Below are 25,594 nucleotides of genomic sequence, written 5' to 3'. Positions count from 1 at the left end.
ATAGAACACAAATTTGGATATAACGCGGTAAAGCAGCGCTCCGAGGGGGCGGGGCTGGGCACTCCGGCGGATCAAAGCAAGTTCAATATAACGCGGTTTCACCTATAACGCGGTAAGATTTTTTGGCTTCCGAGGACAGCGTTATATTGGGGTAGAGGTGTATATGGAAAGCTATTTGTCCCTCATGTGTAATTTTTAGCTATGACTAAAACTGGCCCTTCCTTTCACTAGAACAAATATTAAAAAGAAATATTTTCCCTAAAATCACTGTAATCACTCTTAAATCTATAGCCTTTTTGACCAGATGGTTAGAACTTCTTGACCTAATACCCAGCTAAGAGCCAAATGAGATCTTGAATATGCTGGCCTGTAGGCTGTAGCTTGATACCCACCCTTCTGCAGGGTCTGAGAAAAAGTTGAAAGTTAAAACTTTACATCAGTGATACTCAGACCTCAGTGGTTCAGGAGCCAAATTCAGTAATCAACAATACCCAGTAGGTGAATTTATTGTTTCCTTTACCATAGTACTATACATTCATATTTAAGCAGTATGATGGGAAATATTTAGTTTATATAATTCTCACAGCAAAATGACTGACCAAATATCATCATTTTATCCACTACAGTTGGTTAATAACATAGTAAAAGTATCCTGATTGGCTAATAACTCAGACTGGTTAATAATCACACAGTGTTTTAATGTCGTGTGCTGCAAAGAGCTGCAGGAGATACCTTAAAGAGCCACTTGCGGATCCAGAGCCTCAGTCTGAGTATCCCTGCTCTCCGTAACTCATCATATGAAGTGACTGGGTATCTATCCCAACTTTAACTTGTTTACTTATCAAAAATCCAATGGCTTTGTCTCAGAAGTCTCTATTAATTATTGTGTTTAGGCGGGTATCAGCATCTTGTTGAAACCAGTTTCTACTGCCTATATTGTACAGTGTAATATATGGAAAGGAATGTGGCCAGTTTCTGCATGTGATGTTTTAAACTGGTAATGCATCAAGTTATATCATTGTTGTACTTTGTTGTGCTTACTACCTAACTGCCAATAAAGTAGTACTTTATCAGATTGACTGGGTCTGGAATCCTGTATATTGGGGGGAAATCGATTAATTTGGGGTTGTAATGAAGTGAAATCAGGCTACTGAAAAGTTTCAGATTTTATTGTGAATTTGAAATGTCCTTTTAATCCCTACACAAAAGGTGCCAATTTATTCTGGCAGTTTGTCACTTGAACAGCTGTGCATTCTTACATGGCATAAGAACCTACATAGATAAGAATGCACATCAGGAATTGAAATTCCCAACTCATTTTCCATAGGTGGTTTTATAACTGTCAGACAGCTAGGTTTTCAGTGCCTACTGACAAGGTCTGGATTCAGACCAATGACCTACAGCAGTGGTCACCAACCAGTTGTTCGTGATCGACTGGTCGATCCTAGAGGATCTCCCAGTCATAGGGTTACCATATTTCCACAATCAAAAAGAGGACACGGGGGGGAGGAGCCCCGCTCTAGCCCCGCCCCTGCCCTGCCCCATCCACTCCCTCCCACTTCCCACCCCCGACTGCCCCCCTCAGAACCCCCAACCCCCCCGCTCCTTGTCCCCTGACTGCCCCCTCCTGGGACCCCTGCCACTAACTGCCCCCTAGGACCCCACCCCCATCTAAGCCTCCCTGCTTCTTGTCCCCTGACTGCCCCCTCCTGAGAACCCCCCACCCTAACTGCCCCCCTAGGACCCTACCTGTCCCCTGACTGCCCCGACCCTTATCCACACCCCCACCCCATATTCACACCCCCACCCCCAGAGCCGGGCTGGAGCCGCTGGGGCTGGGGCCGGTGTGCTCAGCCGGAACTGGGGCCGCCGCCCTGGGGCCGGAGCCGGGCCGGAGCCGCTGGGGCCAGGGCCGGCGCGCTCGGCCGGCGCCGGGCTGGCACGCTTGGCCGGAACTGGGGCCGGTGTCTTGGGGCCCGAGCCGAGCCAGGCCCGAGCCGCTGGGGCTGGCCAGGGCTGGAGCCACTTGGCCAGGGCCGGAGGGAGCCGCTCGGCCGGGGCCGGACTGGGCTGCGCCGCGCCTCCTTGGAGCCCTCCTCCTCGCGTCCCCCCCCCCGCCCCAGTTTACCTGCTGCTGCCGGCCTGCCCCTGCTTCTTTTCAGACTTCCCACGAACATCTGATTCGCGGGAAGCAGGGGAGGGGGAGGAGCAGGGGGGCGGAGCGTTCAGGGGAGGGGAGGAAGGGGAAGAGAGCTGCCGGGCTGGATGGCGTGGTAAGGCTGCAGGGGATGGTGGGAGCCGGGAAAGGGCTTTGGCTGCCCAGCGGCGCTTGGCCGCCGCTTTTCCATCTATAAATAACCGACCGGGGGGAAATCCCAGACATTTTTAGATTTTTAGAAATCCCCCCCGGATTTATAGATCGAAAAGCCGGACATGTCCGGGGAAATCCGGATGTATGGTAGCCCTACCCAGTCAATCGCGATGTCCGGCGGCAGTGCAGTATGGCTGCTGCTAAAGCAGACTCCCTGCCTACCCCGAAAGTCGCCATTGCAGCCCGGGGGGTGGGGATCTCCCTCCATGTGCTGCTCCTGCCTACAAGCACCGGCCCCGCAGCTCTCATTGGCCGGGAGAGCTGCGGGGGCGGTGCTTGCAGAGAGGGGCAGTGCCCGAAGCCATGTGCCCCCCACCTCAGGGGCTGTAGGGGCGCATTGGCCTCTTCCGGGAGCGATGTGGGGCCGGGGTAGGCAGGGAGCCTGCCTTAGCCTCGCTGCACCCACCGCCGACCAGGAGCCACCGGAGGTAAGTGCTGCCCGGCGGGAGGCCACACCCCAACCCCCAGCCCTGAGCCCCCTCCCGGAGCCAGCACCCCATACCCCCTCCTGCACCCCAACCCCCAGCCCTGAGCTCCCTTCCGAAGCCAGCACCCCAAACTCCCTCCTGCACCTCAAGCCCCAGCCCTGACCCCCCTCCCAGAGCCAGCACCCTGTACCCCCTCCTACACTCCAACACTCTGCCCCATTCTGGAGCCCCCTCCTGCACCCAAACTCCCTCCTAGAGCTTGCACCCCTCACCCCCTCCTGCACCCCAACCCCCTTCCCTAGGCTCAGCCCAGAGCCCCTTCTCATACTGTGAACCCCTTGGCCCCAGCCCAGAGCCCGCACCCCCTCCCAAACCCTTGCCCCAGCCCAGTGAAAGTGAGTGAAGGTGGGGCAGAGTGAGCGATGGAGAGAAGGGGGAAGGAATGAGAGGGGCGGGGCTTTGGGGAAGGGGCGGGGCCTTGGGGAAGGGGCGGTGTAGACCCTGGGTTGCCCTTAAATTCAAAAAGTGGTCTTGGATGTAAAAAGGTCAGAGACCACTGACCTACAGGTTCCGGGATCTGATAGTAAGATACAGAGCTTATTTATCACTCAAAAGAGAAAAATGGAAATTGAACAGTTAATTGGAAGGCAGAGGAAACAGCTGTGCAGAGAATGTTTTGGCTTTGAGCAGTCTGGGAAATGACGTTCTGTAGCATTTGCTGTTCTAGAAAGAGCGGAGACACGTAGTATAAATGGGAGGGCTCTGGAGAGGGATGTCTCTCTACCAGTGTGTATATTTATCTATAAATGAGCAACAGGGAAGGGAATCAAATAAGGGTAAGCAGTCTACCCACTGCTCAGAGCACCAACTGCTTTGCTGATTTGTGCTATTTTTTCCCCCCCAGTATCACTGCATTACTCAGACACAGGACACTGGTTTCTTCGTATCGAGGAAAACTAAAATTCATCTAACAACACTCGGAATGGGAAAAGATTATTATTCAATTTTGGGAATTGAAAAGGGGGCTTCTGAAGAAGATATCAAAAAGGCTTACAGAAAACAAGCCCTTAAATGGCATCCAGATAAGAACAAATCCCCCCACGCAGAGGAAAAATTCAAAGAGGTTGCAGAAGCCTATGAAGTGCTGAGTGATCCCAAAAAGAGAGACATTTATGATCAGTTTGGGGAGGAAGGTAAGTATTTCTCTTACTCAGTATCTATCTGTGCTATACTCTTAAAGTGGACACTTAGTTGTGTTGAATGCCACAAGACAAGAAGAAAGTTTGTGTGTTTATCCATTGCATGTACTGATTTAGACAATGATTGTTTTCTTATGGAGACTGATATATGGTAATTACAGAGATTTATATGTTAACAAATATATATAATCATGTATAGTGTATCCTTCATAGTTTAGAACCATGCTTAATTCAATTTTCTTTATTTAAAAAAAAAAAAATAAAAAGATCCCAAATCCATGTTATAGAACTTTTTTAATGAAATTAATATTTGTCTGTGACCCATAAATAGCTGGATGCATTTTATTTATTTTTGCCCCTGTGCTTTTTGAGATAGCCATCAAAATGTTACATAGAGACAGAGCGCCTCTTTGAATAATGTAAAAAGCAACAAAGAGTCCTGTGGCACCTTATAAGGTGTCACAGGACTCTTTGTTGCTTTTTACAGTTCCAGACTAACATGGCTACCCCTCTGATACTCTTCGAATAATATATCTCTAAAACTTTTCATAAAGGATAGTTTGCTTGTACAAAACAAGACAGGACAGTCCCTCTACTGAGCAGGAGCCCAGGTGTCCAGTCCTTAGTTGGCCTTGGCTTCTTGCCCGTAGAGGAAAGTATTTGCCTGATGTCATGAAATACCAGAACAATTTTTTAGTTTAACTGTAAACAGTAATAACGTGCCAAAGGGATGAGGCCTCAGAAATGTTATATATAGCCTAAAATGATTACTTAAACAGGAAGCTCTTTCTTTTTTTAATCATCAATTGCGATGGTTCCCCACCATTTCTAGGATTCAGCAGTTACCTTTTGCATCCTATTTGAGACTCCAAACTGGTTAAGCACTGCCCACAGAAACTAGGTAGGCTCATTTAATGGTTAACATTCATTTGGGGCCAGATTCTGACAATTTGACTCATGCTGAGTTGCACACAACTCCATCAGTAGTAGGGTGACCAGATGTCCCGATTTTATAGGAACAATCCCGATATTCAGGGCTTTTTCTTATATAGGTGTCTATTACCTCCCCACACCTCCTGTCCTGAATTTTCACACTTGCTATCTGGTCACCCTAATCAGTAGTCTCATTGGCTAGTAGCACTAATTGTGAAGTAAAGTGCTATACAACAGTGGTTCTCAAACTAGGGCCGCCGCTTGTTCAGGAAAAGCCCCTGGTGGGCCAGGCCAGTTTGTTTACCTGCCGCATCCTCAGGTTCAGCCGATCGCAGCTCCCCAGTGGCCGCGGTTTGCCGCTCCAGGCCAATGGGGGCTGTGGGAAGCGGCGGCCAGTACATCCCTCGGCCCGCGCCGCTTCCCACAGCTTCCATTGGCCTGGAGCGGCGAACCGCGGCCAGTGGGAGCCGTGATAGGCCGAACCTGCGGACACGGCAGGTAAACAAACCGGCCCAGCCCACCAGGGGCTTTTCCTGAACAAGCGGCGGCCCTAGTTTGAGAACCACTGCTATACAAGATATCTGGCCCTTTATCAACATGAAAACTTGATTTTTGTGGTGCTGTCATTGATCATTGCTTCTTTGTAAACTTCTGTAAATGAGGCAAATTCCATGGTCTCTTGTTCCAGTGTGAAGTGAGAGAATTCTGAAACTACAAGTCTTTGCTGATGTTTCTACGGGTTCTCATGTCATTCCTAAGACTCTGATACCTGACCTGATTCTATTATTTGGGAATACTAAGGGCTCATCCTGCTCCTTTGGTACTAGGCCCAGATTTTTAAAGGTATTCAGTCATTGCTGCACTCAGCATTGTAATGCCTAAGTCTCATTTTCAAAAGGGATTTAAGCACTTGACTGTCAATAGGTTTTAGGCTCCTAAATTCCCAAACCCCTTTTGGAAATGAGCGTTGGGCTCCTAAATCAATTAGGCATTGCAATGCTAAGGGCAGCAATGCCTAAATAGCTGTAAAAATATTGCCCTTAATCTTTTGCCTTATTGCTTTTTTCCCTCTGTTTGTTGTTCTTTCCTATATGCAAGTACTTAATTAATCTACAGCTTAGGTAATATTCATTCTATTCCAGTGCAGTAGCACTTCCTATAACCCCCTCCTAAAAATATCATTAGTCAGATTCTCCTAAGAGTGGAGGGCAAGGCATATAAAGCAGTGTAGCCTTTGGCAGTGTGGCATTGCATACCTGAAGCAGAGGCTCAAAGCATGTACTTCTGTTTATTTTAGGCATAATATTAACAAAAGTATTGACAAGTTCCTGAAGCTATGTGTCTGGAAATATCCCTTGACGCCTGAGTGGCTGCCTAAGCTCTGTCATTGTTGTCCAGAATGTACTCAGTAGTTGTAAAGCTCTGTGGTTGTTTTACAACCATGGAACCTGATGTACTTTCAGCAAAAACTATTTAGAATCTATTCTAGGAAGTATCATTCCACTAATCGCATGACACAGTTTGTCATGCATTTGTTTGACAGTACCAGAACCAGTACTTCATTTAAAAACAAACCAACAAACAAAAATTGAAAAATGTTTAGTGTAGCATTTGCCAGAGCAAAACTAGAGTTAAGATTGAGATGCCATTTCCATTCTAATTCCCCCTCTGCAGTTGTTCAGAACGTTATCAAAACATTCCTTTAGGACTCAAACTTTTTGTGCTTGGTTTAATCCAAATTTGTTTAACTTTTTTAATTTGAGTAAAATCAGTTCAGTCATCCTGGAATTAAACAAATATGAAAAATCCATTCCTCATATCTGGATTAAATATATTTGTTAAAACTGGACACTTGTCTTGTTTTAGAGTCCTTTTTAGAGAAAGAAAAGCAATACATTTTTGTAGAAGATCAGTTCAGGGTTTTTGAATTTGGAAATAGTAAATGGTAAGGCCTATGGGTTGCTGCTTTGTGCTGTGCCATTGGTGGAAAGTGGCCCTAAAGCCAGCATTACATGGGACGATCACCCCAGTATAGCTGTAGCGCCAACTGCGGAACTCCTACGCTGACTCTTTCCCTGATGCCAGTGTAGAGGGGGTGACTGAGCTCCCTTATACTTAACTGATACTTGGCTGCCATATTGACCTCTTGCCAACTGCCAATGGTCCACTTACATCCTTTCAGGCTGGTCTATGTTGTGCCAGGCAACTGACTTGGGCCCTGGATCAAGAGGATGCAAAGGCCACTTTTGCCCTCTGCCACAATTTTAGGGTAACTCACCCTTCTTGGTCCTTAAAGGTTTCACTCTCAGCCGTCACCTCTCCTGGGCAGAGACCCATGCCTCAGTCAGAAGGGAGTGGGGGTTTTAAGGACATCTCCCTGATCTACACTGTGATATCCCCAGCAAGCCAGTCTGCCATGGCCTGTGCTTTGCTTTTTCTCTGACGGCTGTGGCCAGTATTTGGCCTGCAGTTACAAGTTACTACACAGCTTCTTCCAAGCAGGCACATTTATTCTTAAGGTAGAAGTATTACAGAGAAAGCATATAAAAACATAAAAGAACCTACCCATGTGCTAAAAATCTTACCAGAGGTCACCCACCCCCAACTCAGCATAGGGCTCTTCTAGATGTTAGTCCTTCAAACCCCAAAACTGTTTTTTTCCTCTTGTTACAAGGTCAGATCAGTCTTTAGAGCAAGAACAGGAACAATGGCCCTGCATCAATTTAAGATCAGGTTATTTATCCAAAAGTCCTTTCTTTGTCTCTTGATCACTGGAGAATCCAGTTTGAACCAGAATATGTGAGCCTCCACAGGAGGTGGTACTTCTCTGGAGGTGTTAGAACCTGAGTGATTTGCCTTAATTATCCCCTACTGTTTTCACTTCCTGGAGGAATTGTGGTAATCCTCCCCACTGTGGAATGCATACAGTCCCTGGCCCACAAAGATACATAAACCAGTCATACACTTAATACATATGGTCTCCCAAAGATATGTCAGGAAGTTGCCTTATCTGTCTCTCACTCCTCCATTTGAGCTGCACTATATGCTAATCAGCCTCAGCTGAAGACCTAGCATTAAAATTTATGCATGGTTTATGAATACTTTGAATTCAGCTTTTTTTTTAAAAAGATCTGTCTCTAATATGGATTAGAAAGTAGGATGCATGCTGAACTGCTTTAGCATAAAACTAAATTCATAACTACTTAAGGGCCTTAGAAGGAAAATGGTTGCGTATAGTGCTGAGCTACCTTAATCCTACGAGGCAGCTTAGTGGTTAAGTGTTGCTGAGATGCTTAAGTATTTAGAACCGAAGACCTCCTTAAAGTCTGAGGAGGCATTCTGGTGTCAGGGCGAGAGTGGGGGAGGGAATTAGCCAGTAAGAAGAAGTAGATGGAGGTCATTAGCCAGGAAAGGGAGGTAGAAAATAATTGTTTGTTGAGTGAGGTATGGTCTGGAGCCAGAGTAGAGGTAGAAGGTAACTGGGTGTGTGCTGGGGATTGTGGTGAGTGTAAGCAGAGCATGAGAAAACTGTCACCTGAAGGAAGTGGAAGGAAGATCTCACACTGGGAAGAATGGGGCAGGGCCGGCTTCAGGCACCAGCGTAGGAAGCTGGTGCTTGGGGCGGCCAATTCAAAGGGGCAGCACTCCGTCCGGTATCAGGGTGGCATGTCCGGGTCTTCGGCGGGAATTCGGCGGCAGGTCCCTCATTCCCTCTCTTCCTCTTTGAGCTGCCGCCGAAGAGGAAGAGAGGGAGGACCCACCACCAAATTGTCACCGAAGAAGTGGCGCGATTGAGCTGCCGCTGAAGTGCCGCCGCTCGTCTTTTTATTATTATTTTTTTGCCGCTTGGGGTGGCAGAAAAGCTGGAGCCGGCCCTGGAATGGGAACAACAATATGAAGAAGAGAAAGAGAAAAAGTAGTCAATTAGTTGAGAAAGGAGACTGAACTATAAAGGACTCCTAGAGATGAGGATGGGTTTTTTTGTTTTGTGTTTTTGCAGGGGAGCATAATCTTGGATGGCCTGGGAAAAGGAGTGGAGAGTGGGAATTTTTACTAAGGAAGTGATAGGAAGAGATTGGTGGTTAGAGATAGCAAAGCTTCTTTACCTCTAAAGTCTCTTTTTAATTCTTATAATGTACCTAGAGCATGGGTTCTCAAACGGGCTCACAGTCTCCTCCCCCAAAAAAGTTTCAGGGGGTCACAAACACCTCCCTTTCTTCATTGCTAGATGAGAGTGGGGCTGTCCCAAAGCTTTTTCTGTTTGTAACATGCAGATGCAGTCTGGAAAAGGTCAAGAACCACTAGCCTAGAGTATTTGATAAACACAACTTAAAATTTATAACTAATAAAGGAGTGTGCCTTTTAGCTATTTTCCTTTTACTATTGTTTGACTTTGAAAAATTCAAGGAAATTAAATACAAAAACTAGTTAATGCAGCATTAAAGTTGAGAAATCAAGCACCCAAAGAAGTCAGAAATTTTGAAAGTCAAGGTTTCTACACTAGGTTTCTCTGCCACATAGTACAAATGTAACATTTACTGTTTCTGGGAGGTTTTAATGCTGTGTTGCTACTGATGGAAAATAGCTTTTAATAAACAAAAATGTGGCCTCACTTTTCTGGTGTGCTGCACCCCTTTCAACTTTCTCTTTCCTCTCCACTCCCAGATTATACCCCCCACCCACCCAAAGAAACAAAGCAAAACACAGTGTTTCCATTGTCTCAGACTTGGTGAAGTCCTGTTTCCAAAACAATAGAAGGGATTATACTGTCTGTTATCCATTCGTACCAGTGTGCTTTATGGCTAGCTGTTGATTTATGGTAGTTTCCTAAAATAGCACAGAATTTGACCCACTCTGTCTGACTAACACCCTGTGCAATCCCATTGATCTCAAGAGCATAGAAATTGGCTTAGTCTGATTAGAAACGGAGCGTAGTCAAAGCTTTAAATATAATACAACTTTATATATTCCATACCTATAGTGGCCTTGAAGGGCTTAACCCTAGTCCCTTTGAGCAGATCCTTAGTGAAAAAAATTACATGGGAATATGTTCTTTAAGATCATGCAGACAGAGAACACTCATCATTTTCAGCTCACTATTAAAACGTTAATTAAAATCCAATCATTCAGATGAGTGACAAATTATTAAATGGATTTGCTGCTGATAGGGCAGCTTTTTTTAGGAAACAATTCTAAATCTACAAAATTACTCCAGGTTGCATGATGATGAGTAGTTGCTACTCTGCACTCACTGGCAAGTAGGGTGAGGTCTCTTTAAAGAGGAGCCCTTCAATCTCTGCTTACTATATTTGTGCAGTTGTTAAACTACTACAAGTTCTTTCAGTATTTATTTATGACTCAAGACAAAAATGTATTTTATTCTTTATGTTGTTAATAAGTACCAGGATTGAAAACTAGTATGGACTTTCCTAACCTTGTCCATATGTCCCAATTAGGGTTGAAAGGAGGAGCTGGAGGACCCGATGGACAGGGTGGCACCTTTCGATACTCTTTCCATGGTGACCCACATGCCACATTTGCAGCATTTTTTGGTGGCACAAATCCTTTTGAGATCTTCTTTGGGAGAAGAATGCCTGGTGGCAGAGACACTGAAGACATGGAAGTGGATGGAGATCCTTTTGGATCCTTCACTAGTTTTAGCATGAATGGATTTCCAAGAGAGAGGAATACAGTTGGTAGCCAGCCTCGTCGTAAACAAGATCCCCCGATTATCCATGAACTTAAAGTATCATTGGAAGAGATATATCATGGCTGCACAAAAAGGATGAGAATTTCCCGAAAAAGGCTGAACCCAGATGGCAGAAGTGTCCGAACAGAGGACAAAATCCTCACCATTGAGATCAAGAGAGGGTGGAAAGAAGGCACCAAAATCACTTTCCCAAAAGAAGGTGATGAAACACCCAACACTATCCCAGCCGATATTGTTTTTGTCATTAAAGACAAAAGTCACTCGCTCTTCAAGAGAGATGGTTCAAATATTATCTATCCTGTTAAAATCAGTTTGCGGGAGGTAAGTTTCTTGTTAGTTGATAGCGCAACTGAAATATAAAAACAAATTGTCTTAGCATGGTATTGTGGCTACACTGCAGAAAACAAATCTATAGCAATTATCATAGTTCCGCACTCCAGTTCTCTAGCTAATACAATTTAATCAAACTAAATATAGTACATAGTTATCTGTACCAGAATCATTGGCTTTTTTACTGGGGTCTGCATCATATATTGTTAAGTTTTGTCTATGGCAGCATACAGGATGATCCGTGGGAAAGGAAAGTAGAACATATTTGCCATTGTTCTAAGTTTTAGTACTAAGTACAGTAGCTTTCTATATGTAAATGCAGATTGGGTTGGAGTAATAATGAATGCATCCAATGTAATGGACTCCTTTCTGCTATGATATATCGTCCTTATCATTTCTGGAGTAGAAAGCATCTAGAACTCATGTCTAGAATATTTTCACAGCTCACCAATGGAGCTTAATTTAGCAAACTTGCAAAATATCTTTCATGTCACACATTTCAGTGTACTTTTAGAATACATAGAGATAGATTTCATGGGGATAAATTGTGAGCAGGTGTTGTTATGGAAGTTATATGTGATGATAAAAATGAGTTAATAACATTTTTTTTTAGATGCACTCCAAAGACCAAAGTAGTTTTGCTTTTAGAAGCAAAAATAAGGGATTGCAGAGTGTTTTCTTTAGTGTTTGAAGACAATTAAAGGAATTGATTCTCTCCAAAATGAATCAAGTCTGTATTTTTAAAAATGTAGCATTAAGGAATGGTGAGAATAAACTAATCTCAAGTGATGTGCAGAGGATATGCAAAGAAAGTATGCCTGTATTCTGAACTTTCAAAAAAACAAACAAACAAAAAATAAACTTGTTAAATGCTTTTTCGTGAGATGAATCACATAATACAAGAGGAAAAGCAGTATGTAATGACAGGATGGGTAATGTGGTTTCTGCACAAATATCATAATTCTGCTACTGAGTCCAAATAACACCGAGTTTTGTCAGCACACATTAAGTACATAGAGTAGGTGGAAAACAAAAGCAATCCTTGCAGGCCAGAAGTCCAGTGATAAATGTATAAATATTTAGATAAAACAGGAGATTAGTGGGAATTATCTCTGTTAAAAAACAAAGTGCTTAGTTTGTTTTGTTTTTGCCAAGAAATTATATCTTGATGATATAGAGAAGGTAAATCCTTGGTTTGTATTTTAGTATTTGCTTTAATTTGAACATCACAAATGTGCATGTAAAAAGACACTTTGAAGATTGATAGCAGACTGAGCAAATAATGGATTTTTTTTTGGTTTGGCGATCAAACCAAAAAATCCAGGAGGGAAGAGAAAATCCCATTTAATTTAAAACCAAAACCTTTTTTTTTTTTTTTCAAAATGTTCATTTTGAATTGACAAAAACGTTCTGATCAATTCAAAACAAAATGTTTTTGAGTCAGCCATTTCAGGTGGTTTTCCAACCCCATCTCCTCTGCTTTTTTTTTCTTTTAGTTGGCCAAATTTGAATTCAAAATACCATTTCAAAATGAAACATTTCAGATTGTTTGAGGGTTTTTTTCTTGGCCAAAACTATTCATTGAATTCAATCCAAATTTGCAAACTGTTTTGGGACACTGAAAAATGCATTTCTCCCTCCCCCCCACCCCCAAAATCTTAGCCAAAATTTTTTTGCCCAGCTCTATCAAAAAGGTTCAATTTAAATGTCAGATACTACCCCTAAAATCATTTTAAAAAGCAAATTATGAGCAAAACAAGTGTTGCAAGAGTCTTTAAATAAATGTATACTCTATGTAACGCTAAGCCAGGGCTGGCTCCAGGCACCAGCTTAACAAGCAGGTGCTTGGGGCGGCCAAGGGAGAGGGGCGGCACCTGCGGCAATTCGGGGGTGGCAGGTCCCTCACTCCCTCTAGGAGCGAAGGACCTGCTGCTGAACTGCCGCCGCCGATCGCGGCTTTTTTTTTTTTTTTCGCTTGGGGCGGCAGAAATGCTGGAGCTGGCCCTGCGCTAAGCACAGTAGAGCTAGGACTCTGAATTTCTAATGACAGCTGAGATGCTGCTTGTTTGGTACAAATTCATGAGCAGAAGACAGTGAGAGTACTGAGCGCATTTGTTCTGTTTGTACCAATCACTGCGTTATCTGTTGAAGTTTAGGATGCGGCACCAGGGAGTAAACCCTTTCATGACTGCTTCAGATGTCATTCTAGGGCACTGATAACTGGTTTGATATTGGAGATACATTGGTAATAAAGCAAGCGTCCCCTTTTAAAGGGAGCAACATAAGTTATTGTCTTTCGGTTTTGACAGTTCTCTTCGGTTATGCAAAATAATCCATGTATTCACAATATCAGCTTTTTCTAATTCTGTAATCTGAAAATTCAGATTTCAATACAAATAAGCTTTTGATGGTTGCCTCTTTCTCATGATATGAACTATTTGTTTTAGGCTTTATGTGGCAGCTCGGTCACCGTGCCAACAATAGAAGGAAGAACCATACCTATGACAATAAATGAGGTTGTAAAGCCTGGGATGAGGAGAAGAATTATAGGATATGGGTTGCCATTTCCCAAAAATCCTGACCAACGTGGCGACTTAATTATAGAATTTGAAGTAAATTTCCCAGACAATATACCTCCAGCATCAAAAGAAGTACTTAGGAGAAATCTTCCTGTTTCATAAAGGAATGGACTGTATTGACACTGTTTCAGCAGGACACTGAAAATGCAGAAGACTGGCAAATTCATGCTGTAAAAGTGCAATCTATATCCATTTGTGGAATATTCATTTTCTTTTTGTGGGGTGGAGGGAGAGAATACGGTAATGCTGCATGAGAAGAGAATGGTTAAATACAAGTCACATGGGTGACTCTTGCAGTAAAACATACAGGGAAAACCACTCACTGTATCTTACTTTAGATCTTCCTAATCAGAGAGTTTATTCAGTATTTTGCTTACCTGTAAAATGTAATCATTTTGCAAAAACTCAATGCACATATTTCTAATAAAGTACTTGAGCATCCAAGTACTTTATTTCATGTATCTCTAGATTATCTATGTGATGCTACCCACTAATATCAGAAATCAGAATTCATAGTAGAAATACGCTCATGTAATATCCAGATATTTAAAGAGACTAAAGCATTAACTGACACCATTTAGATATGAAGGCCCACATGCTACCTTCCATTTCACAAAGCAAAGGCTAGCTAAATCTGTTTGTAGAGCTTCTGAACCCACAAAAGAGTGTCAGCCTGCTCCCAGCTGCCCCAGATTTTGTGAGGACTGCCCTGAAGCATTAGGGGAGAACACATGGCTCTGGGGAAAGGAGTACAGGTGTAGCCACTCTGTGACATGCTCCCTTCAGAAATCCACCTGGGGAATACTACTAATTGGTGGTAACACCCATTCCCTAGGGATGGATTTCAGGACAACATGGTATTTTGGCTCCAGAAGGAGCCATGCTGTCATGGCTACCCATGGTTGCCCATGGAACGGTGTAAATAAAGGCGCTTGGCTTACTCACACATTTCAAGATCATGCATATCTCAGGACATCTGTAGAGTTCAAGGGCTGAACCATCTACCACTTCCATAAGAGAGAAGGGACAAAGCCCAGCTCCCAGCTAAAGGATTCTGAGGAAACTTTTTGGGCCTGATCCGAAGCTCATTTAAGCCGGTGGAAGTCTTTCCGTCAATTCAGTGAGCTTGGATAAGTTCCTTTGTGAATAGAAACATGAGCTACCTAGCCCTTAAGGTGAAAAAACATACGCAGGGGAAGGGGAGAGCCCTCAGTAATTGAGTCTAGTATTATAACATGCTATAGGGCTGGTTCCCTTGGTTGCAGTATGGTTTTGGTCATATAATTGCCTTGCAGACTTACTTTCATAACTTAGGTTTTAAAAACATGCCACAGTGCTTTAATAATGACATTCTTAAGGGAAGATTTATTTTTCTTTATAAGAAGAAAATATTACTCTTATTTGCAGTCATTCTTTTACCTGTGGAAATCTACTAGTTACCTGCTCTGGGTAATTTAGGTTATAACAGGGTGTTTAGCAACGTCAGATAAATGATTTTCTGTAGATGGGTGGGTTATGAGAATTGGGGTTAATTTAGTTAGCCTTTTTTTAATGAGCCCTAGCACAGAAGGATCCCACTTCAATTTTTCAAAGGAACGCATTCCTAGAAGATACTGTCAATTTTTTAACTACAGTTTCTCTTTCATACAGTTGACACGTATGACAGTGTAAATCATATTCATTTGCAGTCCTGAACAAACAGGGAACCTGAACAGTAGCTGGAGTGATACTACAAAGGGAAAAAAACGTTTTAAAATTAACTACTACCTACTGCTTATGCCTATTGTTATCCTTATATATTGTGTTTATGCATTTAAAAGATTTCCAGTTTCAGTATGTTCTGTATGGCATTTCTCATGTGTTTTTTAATAAACTTGTTTTTAACTTTTTTTATTTTTTTGCCATAAACTCTGTGAAGAGCAAATGAGGCTGAGCATTTGAAACCAAGTCTTGGACACCCATAATCTTAGGCTAGGTCTACATTACGGGGGGTTGGGGGGGTCGACCTAAGATACGCAACTTCAGCTACGTGAATAGCGTAGCTGAAGTTGCGTATTTTAGGTCGACTTACCTGGCTGTGAGGACGGCGGCGAGTCGACCGCTGCCGTGCCGCTGTCGACTCCGCTTCCACCTCTTGCCGCGGTGGATTTCCGGAGTCGACGGCAGAGCCATCGGGGATCGATTTTATCGTGTCTTCACTAGACACGATAAGTCGATCCCCAATAGATCGATTGCTACCCGCCGATCCGGCGGGTAGTGAAGACGTGCCCTAAGTAGCTACAATACTTAGAATAGCTGCCGATATTTTTCAATATCCAACTTCAGGTAAGAGTAGCAGGCCTGAATTAGTAGAATTCCATAGTAGTTGCTAATAGTGTATGTTTATACATACAGAAAACTTAGTTCTTTTATTTCACCATTTCTGAATGTGGTGTAAAACTTAAATTACAGAAAAAGCTGCCACATCATTCTGAAACATTTTACAGTTTTCTCTATGGAGGGAATATTTTTTTCACAGAATGCAGTCAGCCTGTGGAACACATTGCCACTACTATTGGTGAGGAGATGAGTTTAGTAGGATTCAAAAAGGAATTAGACACTTTGTATAGATAACAGATAAAACTTTCAAAAGTGCCTAAGGACTAGATATGTTAAGGGATTTAGGTGCCTAAACCAGCAGCCAGGTGCCTAATGGGATTTTCAAAAGCATCTAGATGCCTCACTCCCATTGAAATCAATAGGAGTCAGGCACCTGGGCACTCGTGAAAATTCTTCTCGGAACCTTGCTGCTGGTTTAGGCGCCTAAATCCTTTTTTAAAAATCTGGCCCTGAGTTCCATTTTTTTTTCCAGAAGGGACTAAGGCCTAGTCTACACTAGAAAGTTAGATGGGTTTAACTGTGTCGGTCAGGGGTGTGAAAAGTTAAACCAACCTAAGTCCCTTTGTAGACAGCACTAGGTTGACAGAAGACTTCTACCATCTCTTGGGAAGGTGGATTACCTACATAAACCAATGGGAGGATTCTCCCTTTGGCATAGGTAGCATCTATGCTGAAGTGCAATAGTGGTGCAGCTATAAGTGTAAAGAAGCCCTTAGGTGCTTATATCTCATTGAAAGTCAATAGGACTTAGCGCCAGATTCCTAAAGGAATTTAGGCACTTAAAGAGACAGATAGGTGCCTAATTCGACCATGTAGGTACCACTGAAGTTTTCAAAGCCAAAGTTCAGGTGACTCCTCAAACACCCTCACCCAACTGCTCAAGTCCTTTAGGTGCCTACATTTCTGCGTAAGTGCTGCTGTGACCCTAAAGCTAACGTTGCTTGGAGCCCTATCTCAAGCCAAAGCTCTGGAGACCCTAAAGCCGATTTTTAAAACTAGGTACAGAAACATCTATCTCGGCAGCAGGGCCTAATCCCATAAGTGCACTTTGAGCACACCTAAGACCTAGTACCAGTCAGACTCTGCAGGAGGGCCAGATGTAGGCTACCAATAGGTGGAGTGACAGCACCTGCACAAAGACAGCCAGGAGTTCAGGGTAATGTAGGGTGAGCGTGAGGGAGATACAGAGCATGAGCTGGAGCTAGGTAGGTAGCCCATGCCTTAGAAGCTGAAAAAATCTCTAAGTAGCTGAGCTGGCTTAGGTACTGAACTCTGGGAGAAGGTTCATGGCTGAAGATCCCTATCTCTAGCCTGTCAGCCACATGTACCAGGTGAGTGACTTAGATGCCTAAGCCTCTCTCCTAACCTAGCCAGGAGTGAAATGGTTAGGTGGCTCCCCACTACCAGCTGCCTAACTTCTGACAATCCCTTTCATGGGGCTTGTCTACATGGGGGTTTTAAGCCAGATCAAATCAAGTTAATCTAGTTGCACCACATGTCCACACAATACAACCCATTACTTGCACTAACTCCACATTTATTGGGAACTCTGGAATCCTCTTGCAAAGTGGACTAGGTTTGCTTCTCAGAGAGTAAGCAGGAGGCTTCCAGAGAAGAGCTGCCCCTGAGCTAGGATCTTTTTGTGACTCAGGACTCTGATGACAGCCAACTGGAAAGCCAGCCCCAGTTCTGCCCTGATACAACAAACCCTGATTTCTGTTCTGCTTCAGCTGAGCCCGACTCCTAGCAAAAACCTGGGCCAAGGGCAAAGAGTCAAATCTCCTGTAGGGAACTATGGCATGTAAGTATCTATTTTTACAATTTATTATTGTTGCAGATGTGAGCTAGGAGGCCCCGTCTCTCCGGCCCGCCATGTTGCTTCAATATGGCGCAATTGCAGTCTGTACCATTGTTCCTCTTTACCCTGTCCTGTGGTAGATTTGAAAACCAAAAGCATTCATTTGTGCAAAATTCAACAGTTTATTGAAACAGTGCTTGCAGGAAAATAAATTTGGTTAGTTTTCATGAGATATAACTGCCTGTTGCATGCCCAGTTAAGGCACAAACAATACTGCTCCATGCTGAGGTACAAATGGCTGTAACTTTCATAGTATCTGACAATCACTGTAAGTTCCTATCTATTTTTCTCTTCACTTTCCCTGTGTCTGCAGGGGAGATATAGCAAAACTTAACACTGAAAAACAGCTTGATTTTGTTTCTCATGTTATAGGGATGCTCAGGCGGGCCACCCATCCCCCGTATAGCTTGTAAGTCCCATCCACTCCTGCAGCGCTTCTCGGAGGACCATCCTGGTGAATAGAATAGCTTCACAACATATCTCCCTGATCTGCCCTTTGCCTTTTTGAATGAGACCATTTTCTGTCTCCTAGTGACCAGTCTCAGCGAAAGGTTATTGAGAGTGAGGACAGTCTAAAGGGAATGTAGAGGGAATTGCGATCCAGCTTGCCCCTTAATATCTCTGCCTTACACCTCTGACACCACAGTAGCACCTCCACCTCACAAACAAAGATGAAAAAAGAAACCTGAAACATATAGCTCCAACCACCCCCGATCCCTGACAGCATGAATGCAGATACAGTAGACTGAAATCAAGGCTGGCTCCAGGGTTTTTGCCCCAAGCGGCACCAAAAAAAAAAAAAAAAAAAGCCACGATCGCGATCTGCGGCGGCAATTCGGTGGGAGGTCCTTCGCTTCGAGCGGGAGTGAGGGACCGTCCGCCGAATTGCCGCCGAATAGCTGGACCTGCCGCCCCTCTCTGGAGTGGCCGCCCCAAACACCTGCTTGGCAAGCTGGTGCCTGGAGCCGGCCCTGACTGAAATCCAAATGCAGCCAGCACCTTCCATACACACAGACCCCTGACTGTCTCTGAAGTTCCTGCAAGAATGGGAAGAGTTTCAGGGAGGTAAGGTCACATATACATAATACTAAAAGCTATCATGACTTGTCTGGGATGTGAACAATAAACAATTTCTTTTTTCCCCTTAGTCTCACCGCAGCACCAGTAACAGCCAGACCATCAAGGACAGGGCCTCTATCTACTGCTGACAGGCTGGGCAACCTGAGGGGGAGATCAAGGAAGATTCAGGACAAACTGTTTTCAGAACTTATGGCATTCACAGCGAAAAACCTGGCTGGCTCAGAGGAAGACCCAGAGGGAGAAAAATGAAGCTCTCCCAGGAGATGGTGGCAGTGACCAAGGACAGCATGGCTGTGGCCAAAGATAGCATCACCATAGTGAAGGAGAGCATGGAATAAGGCAGATGTGGTGAGCGGGAACTCATGGGGATGGAGAAATGAATAAGGTGCAAGAGATCAGGTTCTGGAGACTGGGAAAAATCTGTAATAAGTGTGTGTGTGTGTGTGTGTGTGTGTAGAGGGAAGTAGGAAAAAGACAAGGAAAAGCAGAAAAGCACTTAGTTTTCTTTTAAGTTTTTATTGCATGATATATTTTATCCAGGTATAATTCCCCACTCGTACCTCTTGCTAAAGTCTTGCAAGGCAGAGCCCTACTTTCATAGGTCTCACAAGATTTGTCAGAGCAGGGCTCCTCTTTTGTTGACCTTTGATTTAAACCAGCGGTCTCAAACTCAATTTAACTTAGGGCCAGTGCCAGTCCTCGAATCCTCCCAGAGTTCCAATAATGTCACTGAAGATGGTGTTCAGAAAAGAAAACGTTCATATTGTATTTTTTATTTCGAATTTCTTATAAATAATAAAACTGTCATACAACATTATGCAATTCTTCGCCTGCCAGAGAACTTTTAGTGTTTGCCAGAACCTGGCAATGCTTCAGTTCTGTCAGTTTGTTGATGTTTGGCCCCAGTGACTGAGCAGTTGAAACCTTCAGGATTGCAGCAAGGTGTGCATCAGTTGTGTTTGGTATTTTGACTTGTTTATATTCATTGTCAGGGCTGGCGCAACCCATTAGGCGACCTAGGCGGTTGCCTAGGGCACTACAATTTGGGGGGCGGCAACCGCGGTGGTATTTCAGTGGTGGGACCTTCCGTCGCCTCTGTGGGGGGCGGCATTTCGGGGCGGGACCTTCCGCCACCTCGGGCGTCAGAAAAGCTGGCGGCGCTCCTGTTCATTGTGGAAAAAAGTGTTGCTGCCTCCATGGCTGACTCTGCCCGGCCACTAGTGATGGTATCTCTGTCCCTCTCCCCCAGCCAATGGGAGCTGCGGGGGGCAGAATAGCTAGGAACAGACCTGGCTGCAGTGGGGAGGTTCTCGAGCCGCAGATGGCCCGCAGGCCGGAACTTTGAGACCCCTGATTTAAACTTTTGGTGCTCATAAAGTACAAACAACTTCCCCCCTCACCTCAGTCAGTAAGAGGTAAGGATAAAAGTGAGTTCCAATGGAGTCCAGCTAATTCCTTATAAAATATTACTTTACAAAAATTCCACCCCATTAAAAAACCCAAACATCACAATGTCTGGAAATTAACTGTTAAAAGATCTAGATTATTCTCCACAGCCATTTAATCCTTCTCCACTTCATCCCACCTGATTTACATCACACCTCACACTTTATAACTTTGCCAACTTAACGTTTGCAACAGTATATGCAAAGATGAAAATAAATCCCCAAGGGCCAGTTTCTGCTAGCTTTTCACATGTATTGAGCAGCACTTTATTTTTCAAGTACAGTAACTCCTCACTTAACGTTGTAGTTATGTTTCTGAAAAATGCAACTTTAAGCAAAACGATGTTAAGCGAATCCAATTTCCCCATAAGAATTAAAGTAAATAGGGGGGATTAGGTTCCAGGGAATTTTTTTTTTTTGGGGGCCAGACAAAAGACATTATATAAATTTTAAACAATTTTAAACAAGCAATTTAATACAGGTATTAAACAGGCTGGCAGCCCCCCTATCAGCTCCCCTACGCCCCCCCCCCGCCTCCCACCCGCCGGCGGACCCTCCGGATCAGCGCCTTCCCCTTGTTGCCCCCGCCCCCTGCCTGCGGCAATGAGCTGTCTTGTGGCGTTCAGGAGGCTGGGAGGAGGAGCGAGGACCTGGCGCGCAGCCTCCCCCCTCCCTCCCCTGCCTCCTGAACGCCGCAAACCAGCTGATTGCCGTGTAGAAGTTCCAGCTCAGACTTCAGTCTAAGCTCTGGGACCCTCCCACTTTGCAGAGTCCTAGAGCCCGGGTACCAGGGCAAGCCCAAATGTCTACACCACAATTAAAGAGCTTTGCAGGCCCAGCGCCGCAAGCCTGAATCAGCTGGCATGGGCAAGCCGTGTGGTTTTAATTGCAGAGTAGACATACGCTTAGTGTTAGCCAGTTGCATCTATGTTCCAGAGCAGCAACCTGACATCCTTTTGCATGTGTAGAGCACCGTTCCTTTGATACTAGGTGCACTCATTCCCCTCCTATTGGCATTCCTCCTTCTGCCTGTGACAAAGCTCTGATGCAAGCACCTCCAGGTCATTGCTTTCTTGCTCCCCCAGTATTTTCAAGGTTTCCCAATAATTGCCTCTCTCTCACCTTTCCACCATAGCTCTTGGTGCACACTCATCATGACTGTGATTCATTTCATTTACTTTTGTCTTCAGTGCATGTCCTGGTTGCATATTCAAGGCTGCTCCTTTGAAGCGCAGGGCCTCCAAGTTGTAGTATTCCTGAATGGAGCTTGAAGGATTATAGGGATGGACAGGTGTCAGGGAAAACCTGAAGAAGAGTGCAGGGAGGGCTGGAGTGAGAATGTTTGAATAAGGAGGGAACTCTAGAGAGGAGCTGCCAGACACATCTAAGGCCACACATGCAAAATTTATCAAACAGCATTGCCCAATAATGAGCAGTGCATGCACATCACTCAAGTGATTTGGGAATGGTGTAGAAAAGGGCAGAAGGTTCCTATCAATTACAACATTAGAACAGCTAATTATCAGCCTATAACTGGACTCAACTGAATTTTTCTAATTATTTCTCTTTCCAAATTCTTAAATTATAATTTGTTATAGAAAGTATATTTTTATACAGAACAAGGAGGAGAATGTGAAATTATGGAAAGGGAAGGAGGAGAGCAGTGAAAGAGAATTTAGTTAATGTGCTAAATTCTGTGGTAATACAGTGCTTAGACATTCCTTGTATAGGATCTCAAGTATTAAAAAATGGACTAAAGAAAGGGATGTTTAATAATCAATGTAATTTCAAGGTTCCCTAGCTTCAGACTGTCATAGTGGTTCAGATAAAAAATAAAATAAAAAGGAATCCAAACTATTTTTGTTTTTAAAAAATCTGCTTTAATTAGAAAGAAGAAAGGAAAAGAAGTGTCTGCCTCTGCACTTTCTGGTTTCAGTCAGGACTGGAAAGAGAAGTATCAAAATAGGGCTCTTGATTTATCTTTTGGTATTTTTGATTACTGGGAAGTACTAGAAAATTAATGAGAGCACTCAGTTTTGAAATCAAAAATATCAAGAATATATAGTGTACAGCTTGCTGAATGCTTATTTGAACAGAATCTCCAATGAAATGTATTACATACTAGTCAGGTAGGATCCAAATTGTTTCACTTTTTAAAAATCTGATAGAGTTGAATCTTTTCATTTTATAGTGTGTCAAAAATGTAAATTGCTCAGGGACAAATTGGCCCCTATATGGGTTATTCCCCTGCAAGGGAGTGGAAACTCCATGAGATATGAGTTGTAAAGTGTGATGTTGGCATACCAGGTGCCAGCTCATTCTAAAGTACCCATGTCTCATTTGAATACTGACAAATACATAGCTGAAATAAGTCTGGCTCACCTGTGTGTTAGTATTGTTAAAATTGGTACTAGAATTATGTGTTTTAACTTTATGGAATGGTTGTAAGTTGCTACATGCATTAATCTCACAACATCTGTATGCCATATTATAAAGTAATATTTGAGTGTTTTCACTGTAAGCTTCTGTAACTAGATATCATTAGACAGGAGAGAGACATTAACTAGTGTAAAGTGCTGATCTCCAGCATAAGGTGTTGACAGGGAAGGCCCATCCACACCAGACAGACTAGAGTGGAACATTAAAGAGGACAAAAGACTTTGTTGTTTACTCACCTCCGCCCATGAAGACAAGTCTTGCAAGTGATTTTCTCCCATCAGCTGAGTTTGTAGCTCAAAGCAGAATGGCAGAAGGGAATAAAACCCCCCAACAAGGAGGGTTTTTATGTTGCTTCAACTCTGCGGGACAAGGATTACTTGGTATAAGAAAAAGATCTCCAGTGCTTAGCCCTAAAGGACATATAGAGCTTGCTTATTATAGAAGCTTCTATTACTTTTTGAAACTTCAGACTGGAACTCATTTATGTGTATATACGTTTACCTGCTTTAAACCTTGTAAATAACTCTTATTTCCTTTTCCTAGTTAATAAATCTTTAGTTAATTTATTATAGAATTGGTTACAAGTGTTAGATCTTACACAAAAGACAAGTTACAACTGACCTGTGGTAAGTGACCAGTCCTTTGGGACTGGGAGCAACCTGAACATTGCTGTGATCTTTGGTGTAAGGGACCATCTATCACAAATGTAGGCTCACCTGGGTGGCAAGAGAGATCAGGATATCCAAGGGGACTGTTTGTGACTCTATGTTAAGGCTGTTAGTGCTTGAGGAGTTTACACTTAATTGGTTGGTGAAATCTAAGTCTACAGAACTCTCAACCAATTTGGGGTTTGTGCCCTGCTTCTTAACAGTCTGCCCTAAGGTTGGCACTCCCCTTCTTGAGCCATTGCAGGACAGCCCAGCACGGAGTTTCTGACTGAGCATGCGATCGGGGATTGTTGTTTGTCCCCATGGAATTGGCAAAGGATTTAGCACCAACAATATGTATCTCTTCTAAGGGTACGTCTACACTTACCTCCAGGTCCGACGGCAGGCAATCGATGTTCTGGGATCGATTTATCGCGTCTTGTCTAGACGCGATAAATCGATCCCGGAAGTGCTCGCCGTCGACACCGGTACTCCAGCTCGGCGAGAGGAGTATGCGGCATCGACGGGGGAGCCTGCCTGCAGCGTCTGGACCCGCGGTAAGTTCGGACTAAGGTACTTCGAGTAGCTGAATTTGCGTACCTTAGTCCGAAGTGGGGGGGGGGTAGTGTGGACCAGGAAAAGATATGCTACCTCTGGATGTCATCTGTATAGAGATCCTGTGTAACCACCTGCCTCCTGTGGGGAGGCAGGTGGTTACTGAGTGCTGGGGGAACTGGTGTAAGTTAATGCTGCCTCTCCACGTTATCTTACACTGAGAATTCCCATGGAGTGTGGGATGCTGCTGCATGTGTTTCACTGTTGTGCATCCTTGGGACGAGAGTCCCTTACACCAGTGTAAATCAGGAGTAACTCCATTGAAGTTGGAGTTATTCTGGTGTAAATGAAAGAAAAAACACTTTTTATACTGGAGGAATGTATAAAATCAATACTTTCTAGCACATTTATTGCACTCAACAAACCCATTGTATAAATAATGGTTAACTTTTCGTCTTGGTAAAAATATTGGATAATATCTTCTTAAATTATGTATAAATTTAAGGTTATAATTCCATTGTTGGTGAGGAACAGGTGCCATTAAGAAGCCTCTAAAGCTTTGCTTAAGAAGTTAGGTTTAGTGACCTTTGAAAGAATTATAGCCACATTACATACAGTTGCGGTTGAATTACTTTATATAAACGAGGGTTGGTAAGAATCCTTTTCTACGCTATTTTTTGTCTTATGGTATCCTGGATACAGATCTATTTTGATCAATATTTAGTATCTTGCTTTTGAAATGGGAACCACAAGCACTTGGCTAACTGGCTTGATACACTATACAGTTTAATCGTGGCTTCAGGATGTAGGGATGGAAAAAACCTTCATTATTACAAGCTATGGTCCATCCTTCAGCCACTGCAGAATTGTGATTATATTTTTTTGTACATTGGCTATGTTTTAATGATGCAGTCTTGTTTTAAATATCCCAAGCAAAGAAGCTTTACATTGCTTCCTTTTCGAAACTTTAATACTATATCAGATCTTTGACCGGAAGTCTTATTTATGAATGATATCTAGCATTCATGTTCTCTTTCCTGATTTCATCCCCTTATTCTGAGTTCTCATGTCAGCCACCCTCCATTCTTCCTATTTGTATCTGTGCTTTTCCTGCACATCTGTGTCCTCTACTGCAAATGACCTGTTGTAACTTACTCCTCGGTGAAGGGGATACAGCGAGGGAGGGGACAGGTATTCTGGCTCTGTCAGTGACAGATCACCGTTGTCCCAAAGGTGGGGCAGATCACTGCGCTGGCCCTTGCTGCACCGACCCCAATGGTTCTCGTACTAGTGCCCGCAAGGCAGCGCATGGCTGGGAGCGGGAGCTGGAGCAGGGCCCTACAGCCCAGCCCTAACAACTTCATTCCCGCACCTGCAACGTCCTTAAAGGCGGGATTCCTTTAAACAGCTGCGGCTGCCCTAGGCAGGAGCAAGGCCCTGGCTGTGTAGCCCGCACTCAGGGGCGTGGTGCGGCGCGGGGCCGGGCACTGGGCCAGGCTGCTCCCGCTGGGCTTGCCCTGTGCCTGAGCAGGGGAGGGGCCGAGGGCGCTGCCCGGGGCAGGGAGCGCGGCTGCCATTGGCCGGCGGCTGCCATCACCTGGCGGCCGGGGATGGGTGTGCCAGCCGGCAGTCTCAGTGCGC

The 25,594-nt window shown here is 44.1% G+C and overlaps 1 protein-coding gene across 2 annotated transcripts in view; it reads left to right on the top strand.

Moving 5' to 3' along the window:
- LOC113407392 (dnaJ homolog subfamily B member 4-like) overlaps positions 1-13,824 on the top strand; it is a 42,787-nt gene extending 28,963 nt beyond the window's left edge. The window contains exons 2-4 of one of the 2 annotated variants that reach the window (XM_026655835.1): positions 3,704-3,992; positions 10,388-10,962; positions 13,419-13,824. In XM_026655835.1, coding sequence (XP_026511620.1) covers positions 3,782-3,992; positions 10,388-10,962; positions 13,419-13,652 — 1,020 coding nt within the window. In that variant the 5' untranslated portion in view covers positions 3,704-3,781 and the 3' untranslated portion in view covers positions 13,653-13,824. Of the gene's footprint in view, positions 1-3,675; positions 3,993-10,387; positions 10,963-13,418 lie in introns of those variants that run through there. The other variant, XM_029912400.1, reaches the window with a different exon arrangement.
- The last annotated feature ends 11,770 nt before the right edge of the window (positions 13,825-25,594 follow it).

Source organism: Terrapene carolina, unplaced genomic scaffold (assembly GCF_002925995.2).
Source record: "Terrapene carolina triunguis isolate 2854851 unplaced genomic scaffold, T_m_triunguis-2.0 Scaffold211, whole genome shotgun sequence".
NCBI classification, from domain to species: Eukaryota; Metazoa; Chordata; order Testudines; family Emydidae; genus Terrapene; species Terrapene triunguis.
The sequence above is the reverse complement of the archived record's forward strand: the minus strand, read 5'-3'. Positions and strand labels throughout refer to the sequence as shown.